The sequence below is a fragment of the Aspergillus brunneoviolaceus genome (assembly GCF_003184695.1).
Source record: "Aspergillus brunneoviolaceus CBS 621.78 unplaced genomic scaffold BO95scaffold_2, whole genome shotgun sequence".
NCBI classification, from domain to species: Eukaryota; Fungi; Ascomycota; class Eurotiomycetes; order Eurotiales; family Aspergillaceae; genus Aspergillus; species Aspergillus brunneoviolaceus.
Window position 1 is genome coordinate 299,483 of NW_020290732.1, and position 15,760 is coordinate 315,242.

Below are 15,760 nucleotides of genomic sequence, written 5' to 3' on the forward strand. Positions count from 1 at the left end.
AAAAGAAAACTCCAGTCTTGTACCACCTACCTAGTCGCGTGGCCGTGGAGACTTTATAAGCCGGAGTCCCCGAGTGCAGTTCTTCTTCGATGGGTGGCTGAGGTGGAGGGAAAAAGTCGTAGCTGATCTTGCGACGGATGGAACCATAGTGCTCGCTGGTTACGGCGGTGGTGATGGTGCTATCATCGTGAGGATCGGGTTCGCGGTCCGCACCCTCAATTGCAGAGACGTGCTGGACCAAAGACATGGTACTGTACTGTACTTTCGATGACCAGAAGCTAAGTAGTAAGTGCAGCGATTGGTGTGGAAGCGACAAGGCTACAGAGCCTGGTGCCAGGGGAGGAGGACAAACGACGACGACGAATGGACAGGGAAAAGGGAAACGGAAAACGGGAAACGGGAAGGATGGGCTTGTCTCAGCTTCAAGGTTGGGGGAGGGAAGGTCGGCAGGAAAGTTAAAGTGGTTGGGTTTGGGAGGTCCGGGGCTTGCGGGAAGGGAAGTTCGAACGTTCGAGAGTTCTCTTTCGCCAGCCACCACCTTACTTCGCGGTTTTTCACTTCAGAAGAGAAAAAAATTGTGAATGAAGGGCTGGAGAAGAAAAACAAAAGGGAGGAATTTTCGAAAAGCACAGCACAAAAAAACAGGATTTGGAGTGGGTAAAGAACCCCGTCTAAACTAACTAACTATAGCTTATCGTTCTTATCTTGCGGTGGGGAAAGATCAATGCATTTTTGAAGGTCCTCGCCCAGTTTACCGTGTTTAAAGAATGGAAGGGGAAAAAACCGAAGGGCACCTGACGTCTTGAGCTTTTCTCTCTCTCTCTCTCTCTCTCTCTCTCTCTCTCTACCCCGGCTCCACCACGGCCGATGGGTCTAGATTATTCACCATTTTTCCTAGTCCCTCCTTAGCTTATCGAGGCTACCAGCTAAGCGGTCTGGCTTCATGCAATTGGTGGGACCTCAAATAAAGATTGTTTGTATCCCGCCATCGACCATTCTTCTAGAAATACCCGGAATACCCTGCATGAAAGATAATGTATTCTGGAAGACATCACGCCATCCACGACCAGTACGTAGAGTCGCTGCCTCTGCACGTCGGTATTCGGTACATACGGAGTAATGTACACAAGATGAGCATTGATCTTCCGCATTGACCCCTCTCTTTCCTGCAGGACGTTGCTGACTTCCCGCGGGGATAGCTCTGTTGTCCGCAGGGTTCTACCCCGACTTGCCGCGATTTAAATGCTGGAGTTTCTTATCAGATGTGATGTGCAGTCTGCCCTCAAGCTTCTTTTCGTAGCGCTTGATAACTCTGCACGGACAATCGGTCGCCATATTTGACTGCAATTGCAACAGAATCTGTTCTATGAATATCCCAGAATTCCCGAATTGAGAAGATAACGGAGGTGCTGTATATCGCACGTGTGTGACTGGAAAGATGTTTTTCACATGATTGCAACACATCCATTGACAACTGGACCAGCACAAGATAGACACAGCAGATAAATAGAGAGTGTTGCGATTGTTAGCCAACGAATTCATGGAACTTCGATTCATAAGATAGTGACCCCGGATTGAAATCCAATGGTCATAACCAACCCTGAGAAAGACAGTGACTCTGAAGAGCGCTGGCGGTGAGTGCCGAGGCTACCGTACCTCACCAAGTATACAACCCAATCCGGCAATCGGAGCGAGGCCGATGACAGCTCCGAGCTCCCAACGGGCCTAAACCCGATCCAGCTCAGCCGATCCAGGCACTCACCCTCTCTGCCTGAGGATGCAACATTCCCATCCACCATTTTAAGTTTCCCCCATCCCAAGGAATGCTCGACCGTTGGGAACCATCATTACAGAAAACAACAACACATCTATAACAACATCCCAAAAACCAGGGAAGCAACCAAATGCTCCGAGCTCCTTCGAATGAACTGGCAGACTGGGCTACTGGGCTACTGGCCTACCAATCTCATATAGGCCTGACCATCAGCTGATCCTGGCTTGCCGGGCGGCAATGACGTAGGCGGAACGGGACGGGGAGGAGGCAGTGACGTAGGCGTCCTCCATTCCATAAAATGTTTGTAGATCCGGGTCGTCCACGGTAGAAGAGGGGGAGAGACAGCTGTCAGTCAGACCTTCTTTTTGTTTTTCGCCTTGTCCTTTTGGCAGACACTACATCTACTGGTATTATTTTTGAGAATCACAACAACAACAACAACAACAAGGCTAAGGCCCAATGACCATGGCTTCGATATCCATCAACGCCCCCGGTGCATCCGGCTTCATCTACAACAATGCGAACCTCGGGACGGCGCGGGTGTGCATCACGGCCGAGACCGAGGAGTTCGACACCCAGACCATTCGCGCGTGGGCGGACGAGGGGTTCGATGTGGTGTACGTGCCGTTCAACAACGGCGGGAAGGACTACGCGGCTCGACTGCGGACGGTGAAAGATGGGTTGGGGGTGGGGGACAACTATGCGATCATCGGTAAGCACACGCCGTGGCGATCCCGCCTTCGGACTGACATCTCATCGTCCACCCAGCCTTCGGAGACGCGGCCTCCTTCTGCATGGACTACTTCCTCAAGCCGACCAACGCGAGCCGTCTCGCCGCGCTGGTCGCCTACTACCCGACCACCATCCCCGACACGCGCAACCGCTACTCGGTGCAACTGCGGGTGCTCTGCCACCTGGCCGGCAACACGGTGGACATGATCACCATCCCGACGGCGCTGGGGCTGCAGGGCAAGAAGAAGCGGACGACCAAGAAGATCAACCCCGGCATCGGCACGGGCGAGCGGCTGAACATCGGCTGGCCGACGTTCACGTACGCCTCGGTGCAGCCGGGGTTCGCCGAGAGCGACCTGGAGGAATACGACCGGCTGGCGTCGGATCTGGCGTGGAGCCGCACGCTGCAGGTGCTGCGCAAGGCGTTCGGGAAGGACCTGGATCTGGAGTCGCGATGGGAGGAGCATCTGGAAGGTGCGTACGCCTTTGACTCAAACCACCTCGCCCCAACCACCTTGCCTCAACCACCTTGCCCTAACCAACACTAACACACTCCCCTCCACCTAGCGCGCTTCTTCTCCATGAACCTCAAAGGCACCGTCGAGCCGTACGTCTCGCACCTCAACCCGGCGGTGACGATGGCGCCGACGATGAGCGGGGGGATCGGCGCGCACGCGCTGCGCCGCTTCTACGAGCACCACTTCCTGCGCAAGCTGCCGCCGTCGATGCGGCTGCGGCTGATCTCGCGGACGGTGGGCGCGGACCGCGTCGTCGACGAGCTGTACGCCTCGTTCGAGCACTCCGAGGAGATCCCGTGGATGCTGCCGGGCATCCCGCCCACGCACAAGCGCGTCGAGCTCATCCTGGTGAGCATCGTCAGCCTGCGCGCCGGCCGCCTGTACTCCGAGCACATGTACTGGGACCAGGCCAGCGTGCTGGTGCAGCTGGGCCTGCTGGACCCCAAGTACGTGCCGCCCGGCGCCGCGCCGCCAGGCGTCGACCGCCTGCCCGTCGTCGGCCGCGAGGCCGCCCGCCGCATCGTCGAGGAGGACCCGGAGGCTGAGCGGAAGGACTACCACAACCGGCTGATCCGCCGCGCGCGCGCCAGGCAGCGCGGCAAGAACGGGATCGTCGAGGAGTCCGGCACGGAGGCGGGCGATCTCGTCCCCGAAAAGGCGCCGGGCGACGGCGACAACAAGGGCAAGAACGTGCAGCGCAACGGCGAGGAGCAGCAGAACGGTCACCACCATGACGACGACGGCGGGCACGACGGCGCGGTGGGCGACGAGCATCCCGATGATGATGATGCCGACCACAACACCCCCAGTAACGGGCATAGCAAAAGTCCCGCCGCTGCCACTGTCGAGGACGAGCCCGAGCCGAAAAGTAACGACTGAGCCCCACCACCCGGGGCCCCATTTCTCGACTTCGACTGGCATTTTCTATACCCTCGATATCTGCATTCTGTATCTCATGGTTTTGAATTATCTTTTGATTCCAGATTGTGCGAGATGACTCGCGCATCTCTTTGTTTCTCGATGTGTAGTGGTGGTTATTGATTCCCTATCTTTCCTCCAAGCTTAATACATAGTAATCTCATAGTCGAATATAATGAAGGGTCTAAGTAACGTTCCAACTTCTTCCGAATGACACTCCAAATGGCTAATTCAAGCTCTTATGCAGGTACTATGTACGTAGTATGTATATGGTATTCATCTCTCATGTTCTTCATAATCTACAGTGCCGCGCAACATTCACACCCACCTATACCGTCTCGATATACCGCTTGAACTCCCTGTACACCCCGTCAATCAACACTGCAGTCTCACAAAGGACAAGGGAACTTACCAATCCGTGACGGCCTCCCGCCACACGCGCAGCTCGTGTTCGCGCGTGGCGGTGAAGAAATCCACAAACTCGGGCGCCAGGATCTCGCGCGCGATGCTGTCGGGGGCGTGGAAGCGCCGCAGCGCCTCCTCCAGGGTATTGGGGAGGCGCTCGGGCAGGGTGTTGGCGGCCTTCATGGCGGCGACGGGCGGGACGGGGATCTCGCGCTTCCGCTGGACGCCGCGCCAGCCGGCGGCGACGATGGCGGCGAGCGCGTAGTGCGGGTGCAGGTCGGCGCCGGGGATGCGGACCTCGAAGCGCGTGGCGGCGGGCTTGCAGACGGGCGGCGCGATGAGGCGGATCGACGCCATGCGGTCCTCCAGCCCCCAGCTGACGTGGACGGGCGCCCAGAAGTTCTCGACCAGCCGCTTGTACGAATTGACGGTCGGCGCGAACAGCGGCATGAGGTCCGGGAGCGCCTCCAGCAGGCCGGCCAGGAAGTGACGGCCTACGTCCGACAGGCCGGCGGCATCGGCCCAGGGGGCGGCGGGGTCCGGCGTCTCGGTCTCGGTCCCGCGCGCGAACAGGTTCCGCCCCGCCAGATCGCACAGCGAGACGTGGATGTGGCCCGAGCTCCCCGGTTGGCCTTGCATCGGCTTCGCCATGAAGCACGGCGTGATGCCGTGCTCGAGGCCGACGGATTTGGCCAGGAGTCTGTGGGGGATGTCAGTTTGTGGTGCGTAGTGTGGGGATGAAGGGCGTGCGTACTTGAATAGAGACACCTTGTCTGCCATCTCGCTGACGGGGGATACCTTAAGCGCCTGGGGATTGTGAGCATTCGCACAGACACTCGCTTCCGCAAGCACGGTCAAACTCACTGCTTCGTATACGCCCGGTCCACCTTCCGTGTGCCAGCCCTCGATCCCGCAGTTGAACTGTGCACTGGTGTCGAAGATATCGTAGAAATATTTCTTGTACGCTACCGGTCTGGTGGCGCTGTAGGAGAAGCTCCCCTGCGTGAGCGGGCGCAGCGCCCCGGGAGCATTCTTATCAAGGAAGGCGGCGATGTCGCGGATCTGGGAGCCGTTCGCCCCGTACCCGTCCTCGGAGGGGGTCTGGAAGTTCATAAACTCTAGCTCCACTGTCTCTGGGTCAGCATTTTGTCAAAGTCCAGTCAAGTGACCGTCTCAGCCTGCAGGCGGCCATACCTCCGGCCATCGCCTGGCAGTTTTCCGCGGCGAGGCGATCGCATATCGCGCGGAGCATGCTGCGCCCGTCGGCCGAGACGGGCTGGTCGTTCTGGACGAAGCGCACGAGGAAGAACGGGATGTTGTCCTCCCACGGGATGCGCCGGAAGGAGTGCAGGTCCGGGATGGCGATGAAGTCGACGTAGCCCGAGTCCGCGGGCGCGATCTTCGCCTCCGTCGTGTACAGCACGTCCTGCATGTCCCACCCGAACACGGCGGAGCTGAACCCGAAGCCCTTCTGCGCGATCCCCAGGAACTTCTCCGTGGACATCACCTTGCCGCGCAGGATGCCGTCGCAGTCGATGCCGGCGACCTTGACCTTGATGTCGTTGGCGAGGAGGCCGGGGAGGTCCTCCGCGGTGATGGTTGCGGATGTCATCGCGACGGGTATCTTCTGTAGTGAGTCGCAAAAGTGTGGAAACCAGAAATGGAGAGGAGGAAGGAAAGGCGAGGCGAGGACTTTAAAGGGAGGGGAGTCGCAGCAGCGACGAGACGTGACCCCCGACGACGGTCGCAATGCTTGCGACAGCATGGTACAAAGCTCCACTGGAGCTCCATCGCGCGGCAATCGACTTCATTGGCCGTCTTCAATGGCAAGGGCTGATTTGGCGATACTGGCTCCGAAAGTGACGGCTCCAGGACTGGGGGAGTTGGAGCTATACAGCTACCGCGCGCGCTCCCAACACCTCGGACCGCGCTGCTGCGGGGCAAGCCACGGGACCGCGCTTATCGCTTATCGCTCGTGAGGGGTCGGTTGGAGAAAAGGCACGTGATGCTCTAACCTAAGGTTTGTTACGTAACAGTCAGCTTGCCTGTTGCCTCAGGTGTCAACGGGGAGCCCAGCAAGGAATTCATTCGAACCGCGGTTGCTGGTATAGCTTCTAGGAATTTGGTATAAAACGTCAAGATGGGTGTAGTACTTTACTGTGCACTAGCTGCGACTGGCTACTACCAACATAATCACCGCAAGCATGATGACCCAACTTCTTCGAGTCGCTGTCCTGGAATGCGACACGCCAGTGGATCCCATCCTCACCAAATATGGCACCTACGGGGATATCTTTGAGAACCACCTGAAGGAGGGGCTTCAGAAGATTGAGACACCTGTGAAACTGCAGTTGACCAAGACCAACGTTGTACTACCATTTGCCGAGTACCCCAAACCCGAAGACTTCGACGTCGTGCTCTTGACCGGCAGCAGTAAGGCAAGCCAACTACTATTCAGAAGACAGTGCTCTGACACGGCTTAGAACACGACTCTTACAAAGATGAGCCCTGGATACTCACGCTGGTCCGCTTCGTCCGAGATTGCTATACGGTGCACAACAAACCCATGCTCGGAATCTGCTTCGGCCACCAGATCATTGCGCGGGCTCTGGGGGCACGCGTTGGCCCCAGTGTCTCTGGATGGGAGGTGGCCGTCGAGCCGTTCTACTTGACCAGTGCAGGGAGGAAGCTTTTTGAGAAGAATGAGATTGTATGTCGGCTGGATTGCCCCACCGGAAAATCAGGTACTGATGATCTACAGTCTTTGCAGATGATGCACCGTGATGTCGTCTTCGAAGTTCCGCCGGGATGTGTCAACCTGGGTAGCAGTCTGATCTGTGGTATCCAGGGTTTATATATCCCGAAAAAGGTCCTGACTGTTCAAGGCCACCCAGAGTATAACGATTTCATGGTCAGCTCGATTCTCAAGATACGCTATGAGCGCGGTGTGTTCGAGGAAGGCTTCTACAAGGACGGCATGTCGCGGGTTGATAAGCCGCATGACGGGGTGTTTGTTGCGGAAACGATGACCCGATTTGCGTTGGGGATGTTGGATTGATTTGAAAGAATTGCTTATCGTAGTAGAACTCAACCATTTACTTTAGCCCTGAGTAGCATGCCTAATGATTTCATTGTGTTCTCTCCCTCCCCGCCACATCGATGCATCCTTACGTCGAGCCCCACCGCCAGACCGCGCCTCCGCCGATGGAGCGCGCCAATCGCATGCGTGCCCACTTTGCCCCTCCCACACCTCTTATCGTCCGATTATAACAACCTTGAACTCTTCATCCCAGCTGCCACTAACCGATTTCCCAACCCCCATCCCAATTTCATCATCCAGGTCGATTGTCGCTATTACAGACTGAGACGCACCCGCAACATATCCAAGATGACGAACCAGATCCGTACCCTTTCCCCCTCGACGAACAAGGTCATCTTCGAGCACCCCGGCACCTCTCTCGAAGAGGCCCAGAAAATCGTCCAAGCGTCCCAAGATGCATTCCGCACATACAAGAAAACGACCCTCGCCCAACGGAAGGAGATCGTCGTGAAAGCGCTGGATCTCATCGTCGCCGACCGAGACACGCTGGCCGCCGAACTGACGACTCAAATGGGCCGCCCGATCGCCTACACCGGCAAGGAAATCGACACCTTCCGCAAGCGCGCCGACTACCTGCTCAACATCGCCGAAGAGAGCCTGAAGAACCTCCCCGGCACCCCCGAGAACGGATTCCGGCGTTTCATCAAGAAGGAACCCGTTGGTCCTGTTCTGATCTCGACCGCCTGGAATGTAAGTTACCTTGCCCCTGTTCCTGTCAGTGGCAAATCAGTTTTTGCCGAGTCTCTTGCCGTTGCTAAGCTTGGTAGTACCCGTACCTCATCACCGTCAACGCCCTCCTCCCCGCCCTGCTGAGCGGAAACACCGTCATCCTCCGGCCCTCCCCGCAGACCCCCATCTTCGGCGAACGGCTCGCCTCCTATTTCGCCCAGGCCGGTCTGCCAGACCACGTGCTGCAGGTCGCCCACTGCGGCTCCGCGGACGTGCTCGACGAGATCGCCCAACTGCCCCAGATCAAGCTCATCTCCTTTGTCGGCTCGACGCTAGGGGGGCTGCGCATCCGCGAGGCCACCGCCCGCCGTTTGGTGCCGGTGAACCTCGAGCTGGGCGGCAACGACCCGGCGTACGTGCGGCCCGACGCCGACCTGGCCTCCGTGGCCGCCAACATCGTCGACGGGGCGGTGTTCAACTCGGGCCAGAGCTGCTGCGCCATCGAGCGGGTGTACGTGCACGCGGACGTGCACGATGCGTTTGTGGAGGAGGTGAAGAAGGAACTAGCTGGGTAGGGCCCCTTTCCTCGTTGAACCCCTCAAACAATCCCCAATTACGATGGCTAATATTTTGTTTGAATCTACAGTTACAAAGTCGGCGATCCCCACAACCAATCCACGACGACTGGCCCCGTGATCTCCAGCCTCGCCGTCAAGAACATCCAGTCGCACATCACGGATGCCCTGTCCAAGGGCGCGGTGGACGTGACGCCGTCGAACCCCACATTCCAGAACCTACCCGCGGAGGGGAACTACCTGGCACCGACGGTGTTGATCAATGCCACGCACGACATGCAGGTCATGAAGCACGAGACGTTTGGCCCGGTGCTCCCGATCATGAAGGTCTCCTCGGACGAGGAGGCGGTCGACCTGATGAACGATAGCGACTACGGTCTGACGGCGAGCATCTGGACCAAGGATATCAAGAGGGGCGAGGAGTTGATTGACGATGTCGAGGCGGGCACGGTGTATTTGAACCGTTGCGATTATCCCAGTCCGGTATGTTTGGGGAATCCATCTGCAAGAAACGTATGTGCTAACATTTTGGGAACAGGATCTGGCGTGGATCGGATGGAAGAATTCGGGTCTGGGGTTCACGCTGGGCCCTAAGGCTTACGATGGGTTCTACAAGATGAAGAGTTTCCATATCAAGGAGGAGTAAACTGGGGCGGTTGATGCGTTCTAATGAGTTATGTGTGGTCGATGAAATAGACTGGGTGCTGTTAGTAAATCGCACTTGAGCAGTATGTCCATTTTCTCACCTCGTACTTCTGGTCCCCTAGCCCTTGCAAGAATATCCCCATAGTTCAGCACAACTGCTACAAACAAATCCCCTCGTACGCTGGAAGAGTTTCCCCTTGTAGACCGAAGCAGTCACATGGATCCCCGGCACTCGAACTCCCTCCTCCCTTGCCTTGCCTCATCCTCCTCACCCACCAATTAAACAGCCTTAATTCACAATATAAACCATCAATCATCCTCAAGAGCTCCCTCCCCCTCCGAACCAACCCTCACCAACTACTTACTGCAAGAAAATGCCCCCCTGACAACCAACCCCAACCTATCCTATCCTCCGAGCAACACCCGGCAAAGCACCCGATAAGCTAAGCTAAGCTAAGCTAAGCTAACTACTAGCTAGGTAACTTGAAGCTCCCAACCGCCCGCCGCGCGGTCCCGGACCGCGCTCACCCGGCAAAGCAAAGCATAGGGGCCCGGGGCACGGACCCGACTTCCCGTGTCGTATCGCATGCTTAACTTATCGCTTATCGTACACAGTTAGAGTAACAAGCTCAGCATTTTATTTTTACCCCTCCATCCGAGGTAACTTACAGTACAGTAAGTTATCCGGTCCCTGTCCTAATCAATCATCCAAGCGATAAGAATCATGCTTTGGTAAAGATAAAATAATAGCATTTTACCGAAGAATTTCCTCTGGTCCGGTGAGTCCATGCCCTGGAAGAGCGAATCACGTGTCCATTCGTCTCTGGCAGCGCCGCAGCGAACACGTGGAACACCCCGAAGCGCGGTTGCCGGGCGGTGAAGGTGAAGGTGGGGTGGGGGGTAACTTGGTGGGGAAAGGTTGGAAGGGTAGTAGCTTTGGCCGCGGCGAGGGGGAGGGCAGGCCATATTAAAGCGGTCGTCGGTCGGGGTCTCTTCTTTCCCATCACTTCTGTCTTCTACGCGCAAACTCATCCTGCACTTTCACTTCGGGGGTCCAACATCTGCGGATAATCGGTGGTTCAATCACACAATCAAGGACTTGGATTTACGCTACTGAATCAAAAGAAGGATTAATCGAAGGACAGACACAATGGTTGGACGACTTGCTGGCAAGAATGCTATCGTTACCGGTGCGGCGGGGTATGTTGTCCCCCCTTCCACCCCTCTTTTGCTGGGACGATATACTCGAGATGGGATCGCTCCAAGAGCAAAGACAAAGACAAGCTGACCGATGATCCGGAACACAGCGGCATCGGCCTCGAAACCACGATCCTCATGCTCCGCGAGGGCGCGTCCGTCCTGATGACTGACGTCAGCGGTCCGGGGCTCGAGAAGGCCCTCGCCAAGGTGCGCGAGGTCGTGCCCCAGCACGACGGCCGCGTCGAGACCCGCACCGTCGATGTGTCCAAGGAGAGCGAGATCGAGGCCGCCGTCGCCCACCTCGACGCCTGGGGCGGCGTCGACGTCATGTTCAACAACGCCGGCATCATGCACGCCCAGGACGGCGACAGCGAGCAGACCCCCGAGAACATCTGGGACCTGACCATGAATATCAACGTGAAGGGCGTGTGGTTCGGGTGCAAGCACGCCGTCAAGAGTCTGCGCAAGCACGGCAAGAAGAAGGGCAGCGTCATCAACACGGCCAGCATGGTGGCGCTGGTCGGCGCCGCCACGCCGCAGTTGGCCTACACGGCGAGCAAGGGCGCCGTGTTGGCCATGACCCGCGAGTTGGCGATCGTGCATGCGAGAGAAGGTATGTGGTTTCCCGTGTGGTGAGGGGTGGATTGCTGACGGTGGCTGGTTTGATGTGCAGGATTCCGATTCAACTCGCTGTGTCCGGCTCCTTTGAAGTGAGTGTCTCCTTGATGTGCGGATTGAGATTGGTGGAGCGTCTTGGGCTGACAATGGCACTAGCACCCCCCTGTTGCAGGACTGGCTTGGCGATGACAAGGAGAAGCGCTTCCGCCGCGAGGTCCACTTCCCCACCGGTCGCTTCGGCGAGGCCATCGAGCAGGCCCACGCGGTCATCTTCCTGGCCAGCGACGAGAGCAGCTTCGTCAATGCCGCGGACTTTGTGGTGGACGGCGGTCTCACCAAGGCCTATGTTACCCCGGAGGGTCCCGCCACTGAGGCCCCCAAGAACCAGTCCTCTTAGAACCAGGATTCCCGCTTGCGCTTTTCCAAGCTGGTCTTGTGGAGGAGGGATGCTGCGATGAGTCATGAAACTAGTGTATATTTAGAATCGAGAAGCCGTGGACGGTAGACGGTAGTCTTTCCTTGTTTATGCAAACGATATCCAGATTTGATTCTGCTCCATCGCTCGACAGATGTTCCAGGGCCCCGCCTCCTCCAGCGGCATCTGCCACATGTGCTCGAGGAGTAGCTTCGTGCGGTGCATATTCCCCAGCCCGAACGTAGACACCATCGTCGTCAACCGCTGTCGCAGGTTCTCCTGGTGGTCCGGGTGGGACAGACAGGATCCGACGACGGCGATGGGCCAGCAGAGCCCGGAGTTGATGCGGGCGGTCGCCGACAGCTGCGTCAGATACGACATGGCCTCGGCGATGGCCGTCTCGACCAGCATCTGATGCATCCCCGTCTTCGACCGCGCGAAGTGCCGGGGCCCGCCCAGCGCCGTGTACAGGTAGAGCAGCATCGCCTGCTGGAAGATCCGGCCCGCCAGAAACACCTCGGGCGAGACGGACGCGAGCGGCGCCCACCGCATGATCTGCGCCTGCAGCGACCCATACATGGCGATCTCGTCGGCCGTTGGCACGATGGCCGGCTGCTCCCCACTATCCGGATCATCCGTCGGAGGCAGCATCATCCAGTGCCGCCCGAGGTCGAAGATACAGGGGATCAGCAACAGCAACTCCAGCCAGCACCCGCACAGATTCCCCACGTACCCGACCTCCAGCAGCTGGCGGGCGCTCTGCTCCAGGTCGAAGTTCAGGAGCACCTGCTGGCTGACCCGGGCGTCGATGGAGATCATGCTCACCGCCGCCGTGTAGGTGTAGTACTCGATCACAAAATCCCTGAGGTCTCTGGGGATGGCCGCATCGGCCGCGTGGTGGTGGTGGTGGCCCAGCAGCCGGATCAGCAGGGAGTGCGCGGCGGAGAGGTGGTCGAAGATGGTGCCGTTCATGTCGCCTTTCGCCGTCTACATATCCGGGGCATTAACCAAACAGGGCTCATTTAGAGAGAGAAAACGTGTACCTGTACTGTACTGTACTGTACTAGTAAATCAAGAGTGGTGCATGCCATACCTCAGTGAAGCACATCACCAGCGCCCCCACCGTCAGAATCAGCGGGTTGGACTCCTGCCCGTCGATGAACTCAGTCACCCCTTTCCGGAACAGCTGCAGCGCTTTCGTGTAGTGGCTCTGCGCCACCTCGTCCGAGTCGTTCAGCCGCCGGAACGCCCGGTGCGCCGCGCTCTGCGTCAGCACCAGCTGCAGCAGCAGGTCGCTGCTAAACGCCAGCGGCACGATCTGCACCAGGAATGGGTTGATCGGCGTCGACCCGTTGGCCATGCAGTCCGCCGTCGTCGCCATGTAGTGGCTCAGCAGCTGGTACGCGTCCAGCCCGTGGTTGGGCATCATCGACATCGCGCGCGGGAGCGCGTGGCCTACTGTTGTGAGTGCTGTTGTCGCGGCTGTGCGGTCTGGAGTGGGCGGGGGGTCTGTAGCGGTAGATTGTGAGGCGGTGGTAGTGAAGCCTGAGGTGGTGTTGGAATTGCTGTTCTCATCCTCGAGCAGCTCCATCTCGCGCGGGGTCTCCTCCTGAGATAGTACGGAGTCGGGGGATGCTGACGATGATAGTGCTGGTGGTGGTGGTGGTGACGACGATGATGAGGGTGTCTCAGGAGAGCTGGACACGCGGGTCTGCGTTCGGGCGATATGCTCTGGGCGTGGTTGCGCATGGCTCTCGGGGCAGAATGTAGTGGTGGGCGTAGCGGCAGTCCAGGCAGTAAGCGTAGTCGCGCTGGGGACCCCCAGCACACTCGATGGCCATTGGCAGGTCAGCCTGTTGCGCACGCAGCCCCCGCAGACGGGTTTCGCCTCGTCGCACTTCTTCTTGCGCCGTCGGCAGGCCCAGCACCCCGTCCGGACCCGCACGATGGGCTCGGTGCGTAGCCGTTTAGTCGCCGGCATTTGAGGTGACTTTCGTGTTGTATTCTAGAAGCCCCGAGAAGTTAGTCGTGTGAGAGAAATAGGGGTCTAAGGGACTAGTCATGGATCGCTCCGGGCTGAAAGGTGTAGTGTGATGGGGAAGAGTAGGTAGCGGAGGTTGTGATGATAAGAGAAGACTGTGGGGGGAATTCGCCCATTCTGGTGATGTTGATTGGCCGCTGGGGCCGGGACCGCGGTGGGGATTTTGTATCGACTCGGGAATGGTACAGTACCTAGTACGGTTCGATAGATTCCAGTTAAGTACAGTACGCAGTCTATAGGTGAATGGATCATGGCAAGCTTTGTGGAAGGAAAGGAAAAAATGCTTGATTTGAATATATCTTTACCAGCCATTGATTCTCGGCCATACGTCAATAATCCTAGATGCATCGCCATCTTCACTGGAATCTACAATCAAATACCACCCATACAGGGCACCGGTGATACACGCATGATTGGGGAAGATCTTCACAGACTGGCCGAGCTTGAGAGGGATCTTTGACTGGTCGCTTTCATCCTCCCAAGCAACGATAGCGTGCTCCTGGCTGATGCGCTGCACAAGGAGCCGGGAAGCGCCCGGTTCCCGTCTCCAAGCACCGATAAGCCCCCACCCGGGATACGAGGCGGCCGGCTCTCTCCCCAGAGCCAAGGAGCCTGCCGCGACCAGCGCTTCAGGTTGCGAACGCTCCCCATTGTTGTAGACGCTGCACACTTCAGCGATGACGGAGATGCCGATCTCGCTCTCGGCATCCCGTGTCTTGTGCACATTGGTCCCCAGCTGCTGCATATCGAGAAACGGATACACGCCCGCATGAAGCTCAACCTTCACCTTCGCGTTGACGTCGGGGTCTGGGCCGTGGAGGAGGTTCCTCAGCGCCTGGGCTCCGGGACTGAGGGATTCATGCAACAGGTGCTGCGAGGAAACCACCTGCGGCGTCGCGCCGACGCTGATGACCAACTCCCGGTCGGTCGGGAGCAGCTGGAGGTTCTGTTTCAGCGCTTCCCTGCAGCTGGAAATCTCCTCATTCAGATATGCCATCAACTCTTCTGGCGTAGATCCCGAATAGCTCAAGCTGTTGTGGGAGTACAACCCTAGAAGCGACGCGTGGCCCTGCTCCTCCGCGGCCGCGACCTTCTCCAGCAGCCCGTTTTTGTTGAGCTTGTTCGGCGGAAGCCCCGCGCGGTGGTACCCGGAGTCCACCTTCAGGAATATGCAGGCGGCGTGGCCGGAGACCTCACGGAAGGTTGCGAGGAGATCGACCTGGTCCGGGTGGTCGATCATGACGGAGATGCTCTTCTCGCCTAGTAGGCGGGCGAGTGCGGCGAGACGGGGCACCTGCGACGGCACGAGGGGGATGCCGTACAGCACGTTGACGGAACGCCCGGCGCGCTGGAATTCTTGGAGCAGGGGCACGAGCATCTCGCCCTCGAGGACCGTGGAGATGACCAGGTTGACCTCTTGGCTCGACTCGCCTACCTGGAGGCGGGTGGCTTGTGGGGTCTTCAGGAGGTCAATTAGTTGTGGTGTGGTGTGGGGGATGGTATGGGAGGGATGTGTCTGACTTTGTGGGTCTTGACGTGGGCGCGGAATCCAACGTTCAGCGCTGTGGCTGCGTCCAGCATGGCCTGGCAGTGTTTCTTGATGATGGCCACGTCCAGCACGACGGCCGGTTTGGGCACGTCGTTGATGTCTTTGCCGACAAAGAATTGCTTGAGCTCCGCAGTGGAGGGGGAGGGTCTTGCGGGGAACGAGGTGATGGCCATTCTGTATGAGTGTGCTGATGAGGAATGAGGCAGACTCATGTGGGTTTGAGGAGAGATTGTCTGCTGTTTTATAACCTCAATATCAGCTCCGCTCGCGCTTCCGTACACCGAATCTGGTAGGTGGGTCACCGCGGTTAAGCAACATTGGCTGGTCGGGATGGAGATAATACATCAATCATCTGCCCCTGCCAGTGAACATTGTCAACTCATCTTGAAAGCTTCAGGCAGACATATTAGGACATACCCCACTACTCTCAACAGTCCTTGAGCGATGTACGGAACAAGGAAGTACTCGTATGTACGATTATGTGAGGGGAGTTGGCAGAGGATAGGCTGGAAGGCGGCAGCCGAGAGATAGTTCGCTCCCGCGCACTGAATCGGGAAGGTGGATTCGGCTTAGTCATTCGACATTCGCCTCGGCTCCGATC

General features: G+C 58.0%; 7 protein-coding genes across 7 annotated transcripts in view; 3 read left to right on the forward strand and 4 right to left on the reverse strand.

Annotated features, from left to right (window-relative positions):
- The window catches only part of BO95DRAFT_510201 (putative MFS transporter), a 2,455-nt gene extending 2,027 nt beyond the window's left edge, over window positions 1-428 (reverse strand). The window contains exon 1 of the mRNA XM_025591330.1: window positions 31-428. Coding sequence (XP_025447620.1) covers window positions 31-247 — 217 coding nt within the window. The 5' untranslated portion in view covers window positions 248-428. The remainder of the gene's footprint in view (window positions 1-30) is intronic.
- A 1,811-nt stretch (window positions 429-2,239) lies between these two features.
- BO95DRAFT_403011 (dienelactone hydrolase) lies at window positions 2,240-4,298 on the forward strand (the record flags this gene model as incomplete). Its single annotated transcript, XM_025583905.1, has 3 exons — window positions 2,240-2,486; window positions 2,543-2,980; window positions 3,074-4,298. 3 exons carry the CDS (start codon window positions 2,240-2,242, stop codon window positions 3,901-3,903), a joined length of 1,515 nt encoding a protein of 504 aa, XP_025447621.1. The 3' UTR covers window positions 3,904-4,298.
- On the reverse strand, window positions 4,271-6,017 carry BO95DRAFT_403015 (glutamine synthetase family protein; the record flags this gene model as incomplete). The annotated part of the gene is made up of 5 exons (XM_025583906.1): window positions 5,542-6,017; window positions 5,212-5,474; window positions 5,102-5,154; window positions 4,355-5,047; window positions 4,271-4,301 (listed from the first exon to the last, which is right to left on the reverse strand). The coding sequence occupies exons 1-5, from the start codon at window positions 5,957-5,959 to the stop codon at window positions 4,271-4,273; spliced, it is 1,458 nt and encodes a 485-aa protein (XP_025447622.1). The 5' UTR covers window positions 5,960-6,017.
- A 537-nt stretch (window positions 6,018-6,554) lies between these two features.
- On the forward strand, window positions 6,555-9,337 carry BO95DRAFT_448938 (Aldedh-domain-containing protein; the record flags this gene model as incomplete). Its single annotated transcript, XM_025587912.1, has 7 exons — window positions 6,555-6,780; window positions 6,831-7,057; window positions 7,109-7,356; window positions 7,708-8,137; window positions 8,215-8,687; window positions 8,763-9,174; window positions 9,230-9,337. 7 exons carry the CDS (start codon window positions 6,555-6,557, stop codon window positions 9,335-9,337), a joined length of 2,124 nt encoding a protein of 707 aa, XP_025447623.1.
- A 1,012-nt stretch (window positions 9,338-10,349) lies between these two features.
- BO95DRAFT_437910 (oxidoreductase, short-chain dehydrogenase/reductase family) lies at window positions 10,350-11,693 on the forward strand. Its single transcript, XM_025585384.1, has 4 exons — window positions 10,350-10,536; window positions 10,644-11,149; window positions 11,210-11,246; window positions 11,311-11,693. Exons 1-4 carry the CDS (start codon window positions 10,487-10,489, stop codon window positions 11,549-11,551), a joined length of 834 nt encoding a protein of 277 aa, XP_025447624.1. The 5' UTR covers window positions 10,350-10,486; the 3' UTR covers window positions 11,552-11,693.
- BO95DRAFT_403025 (Zn(II)2Cys6 transcription factor) lies at window positions 11,678-13,550 on the reverse strand (the record flags this gene model as incomplete). The annotated part of the gene is made up of 3 exons (XM_025583907.1): window positions 11,678-12,556; window positions 12,663-13,134; window positions 13,273-13,550. The coding sequence occupies 3 exons, from the start codon at window positions 13,548-13,550 to the stop codon at window positions 11,678-11,680; spliced, it is 1,629 nt and encodes a 542-aa protein (XP_025447625.1).
- A 440-nt stretch (window positions 13,551-13,990) lies between these two features.
- BO95DRAFT_403031 (D-serine ammonia-lyase DSD1) lies at window positions 13,991-15,606 on the reverse strand (the record flags this gene model as incomplete). The annotated part of the gene is made up of 3 exons (XM_025583908.1): window positions 15,577-15,606; window positions 15,132-15,517; window positions 13,991-15,069 (listed from the first exon to the last, which is right to left on the reverse strand). Coding segments are annotated over exons 2-3 (1,317 nt in total), but the record flags the coding sequence as incomplete, so codon positions are not given.
- Between the last annotated feature and the right edge of the window lie 154 nt (window positions 15,607-15,760).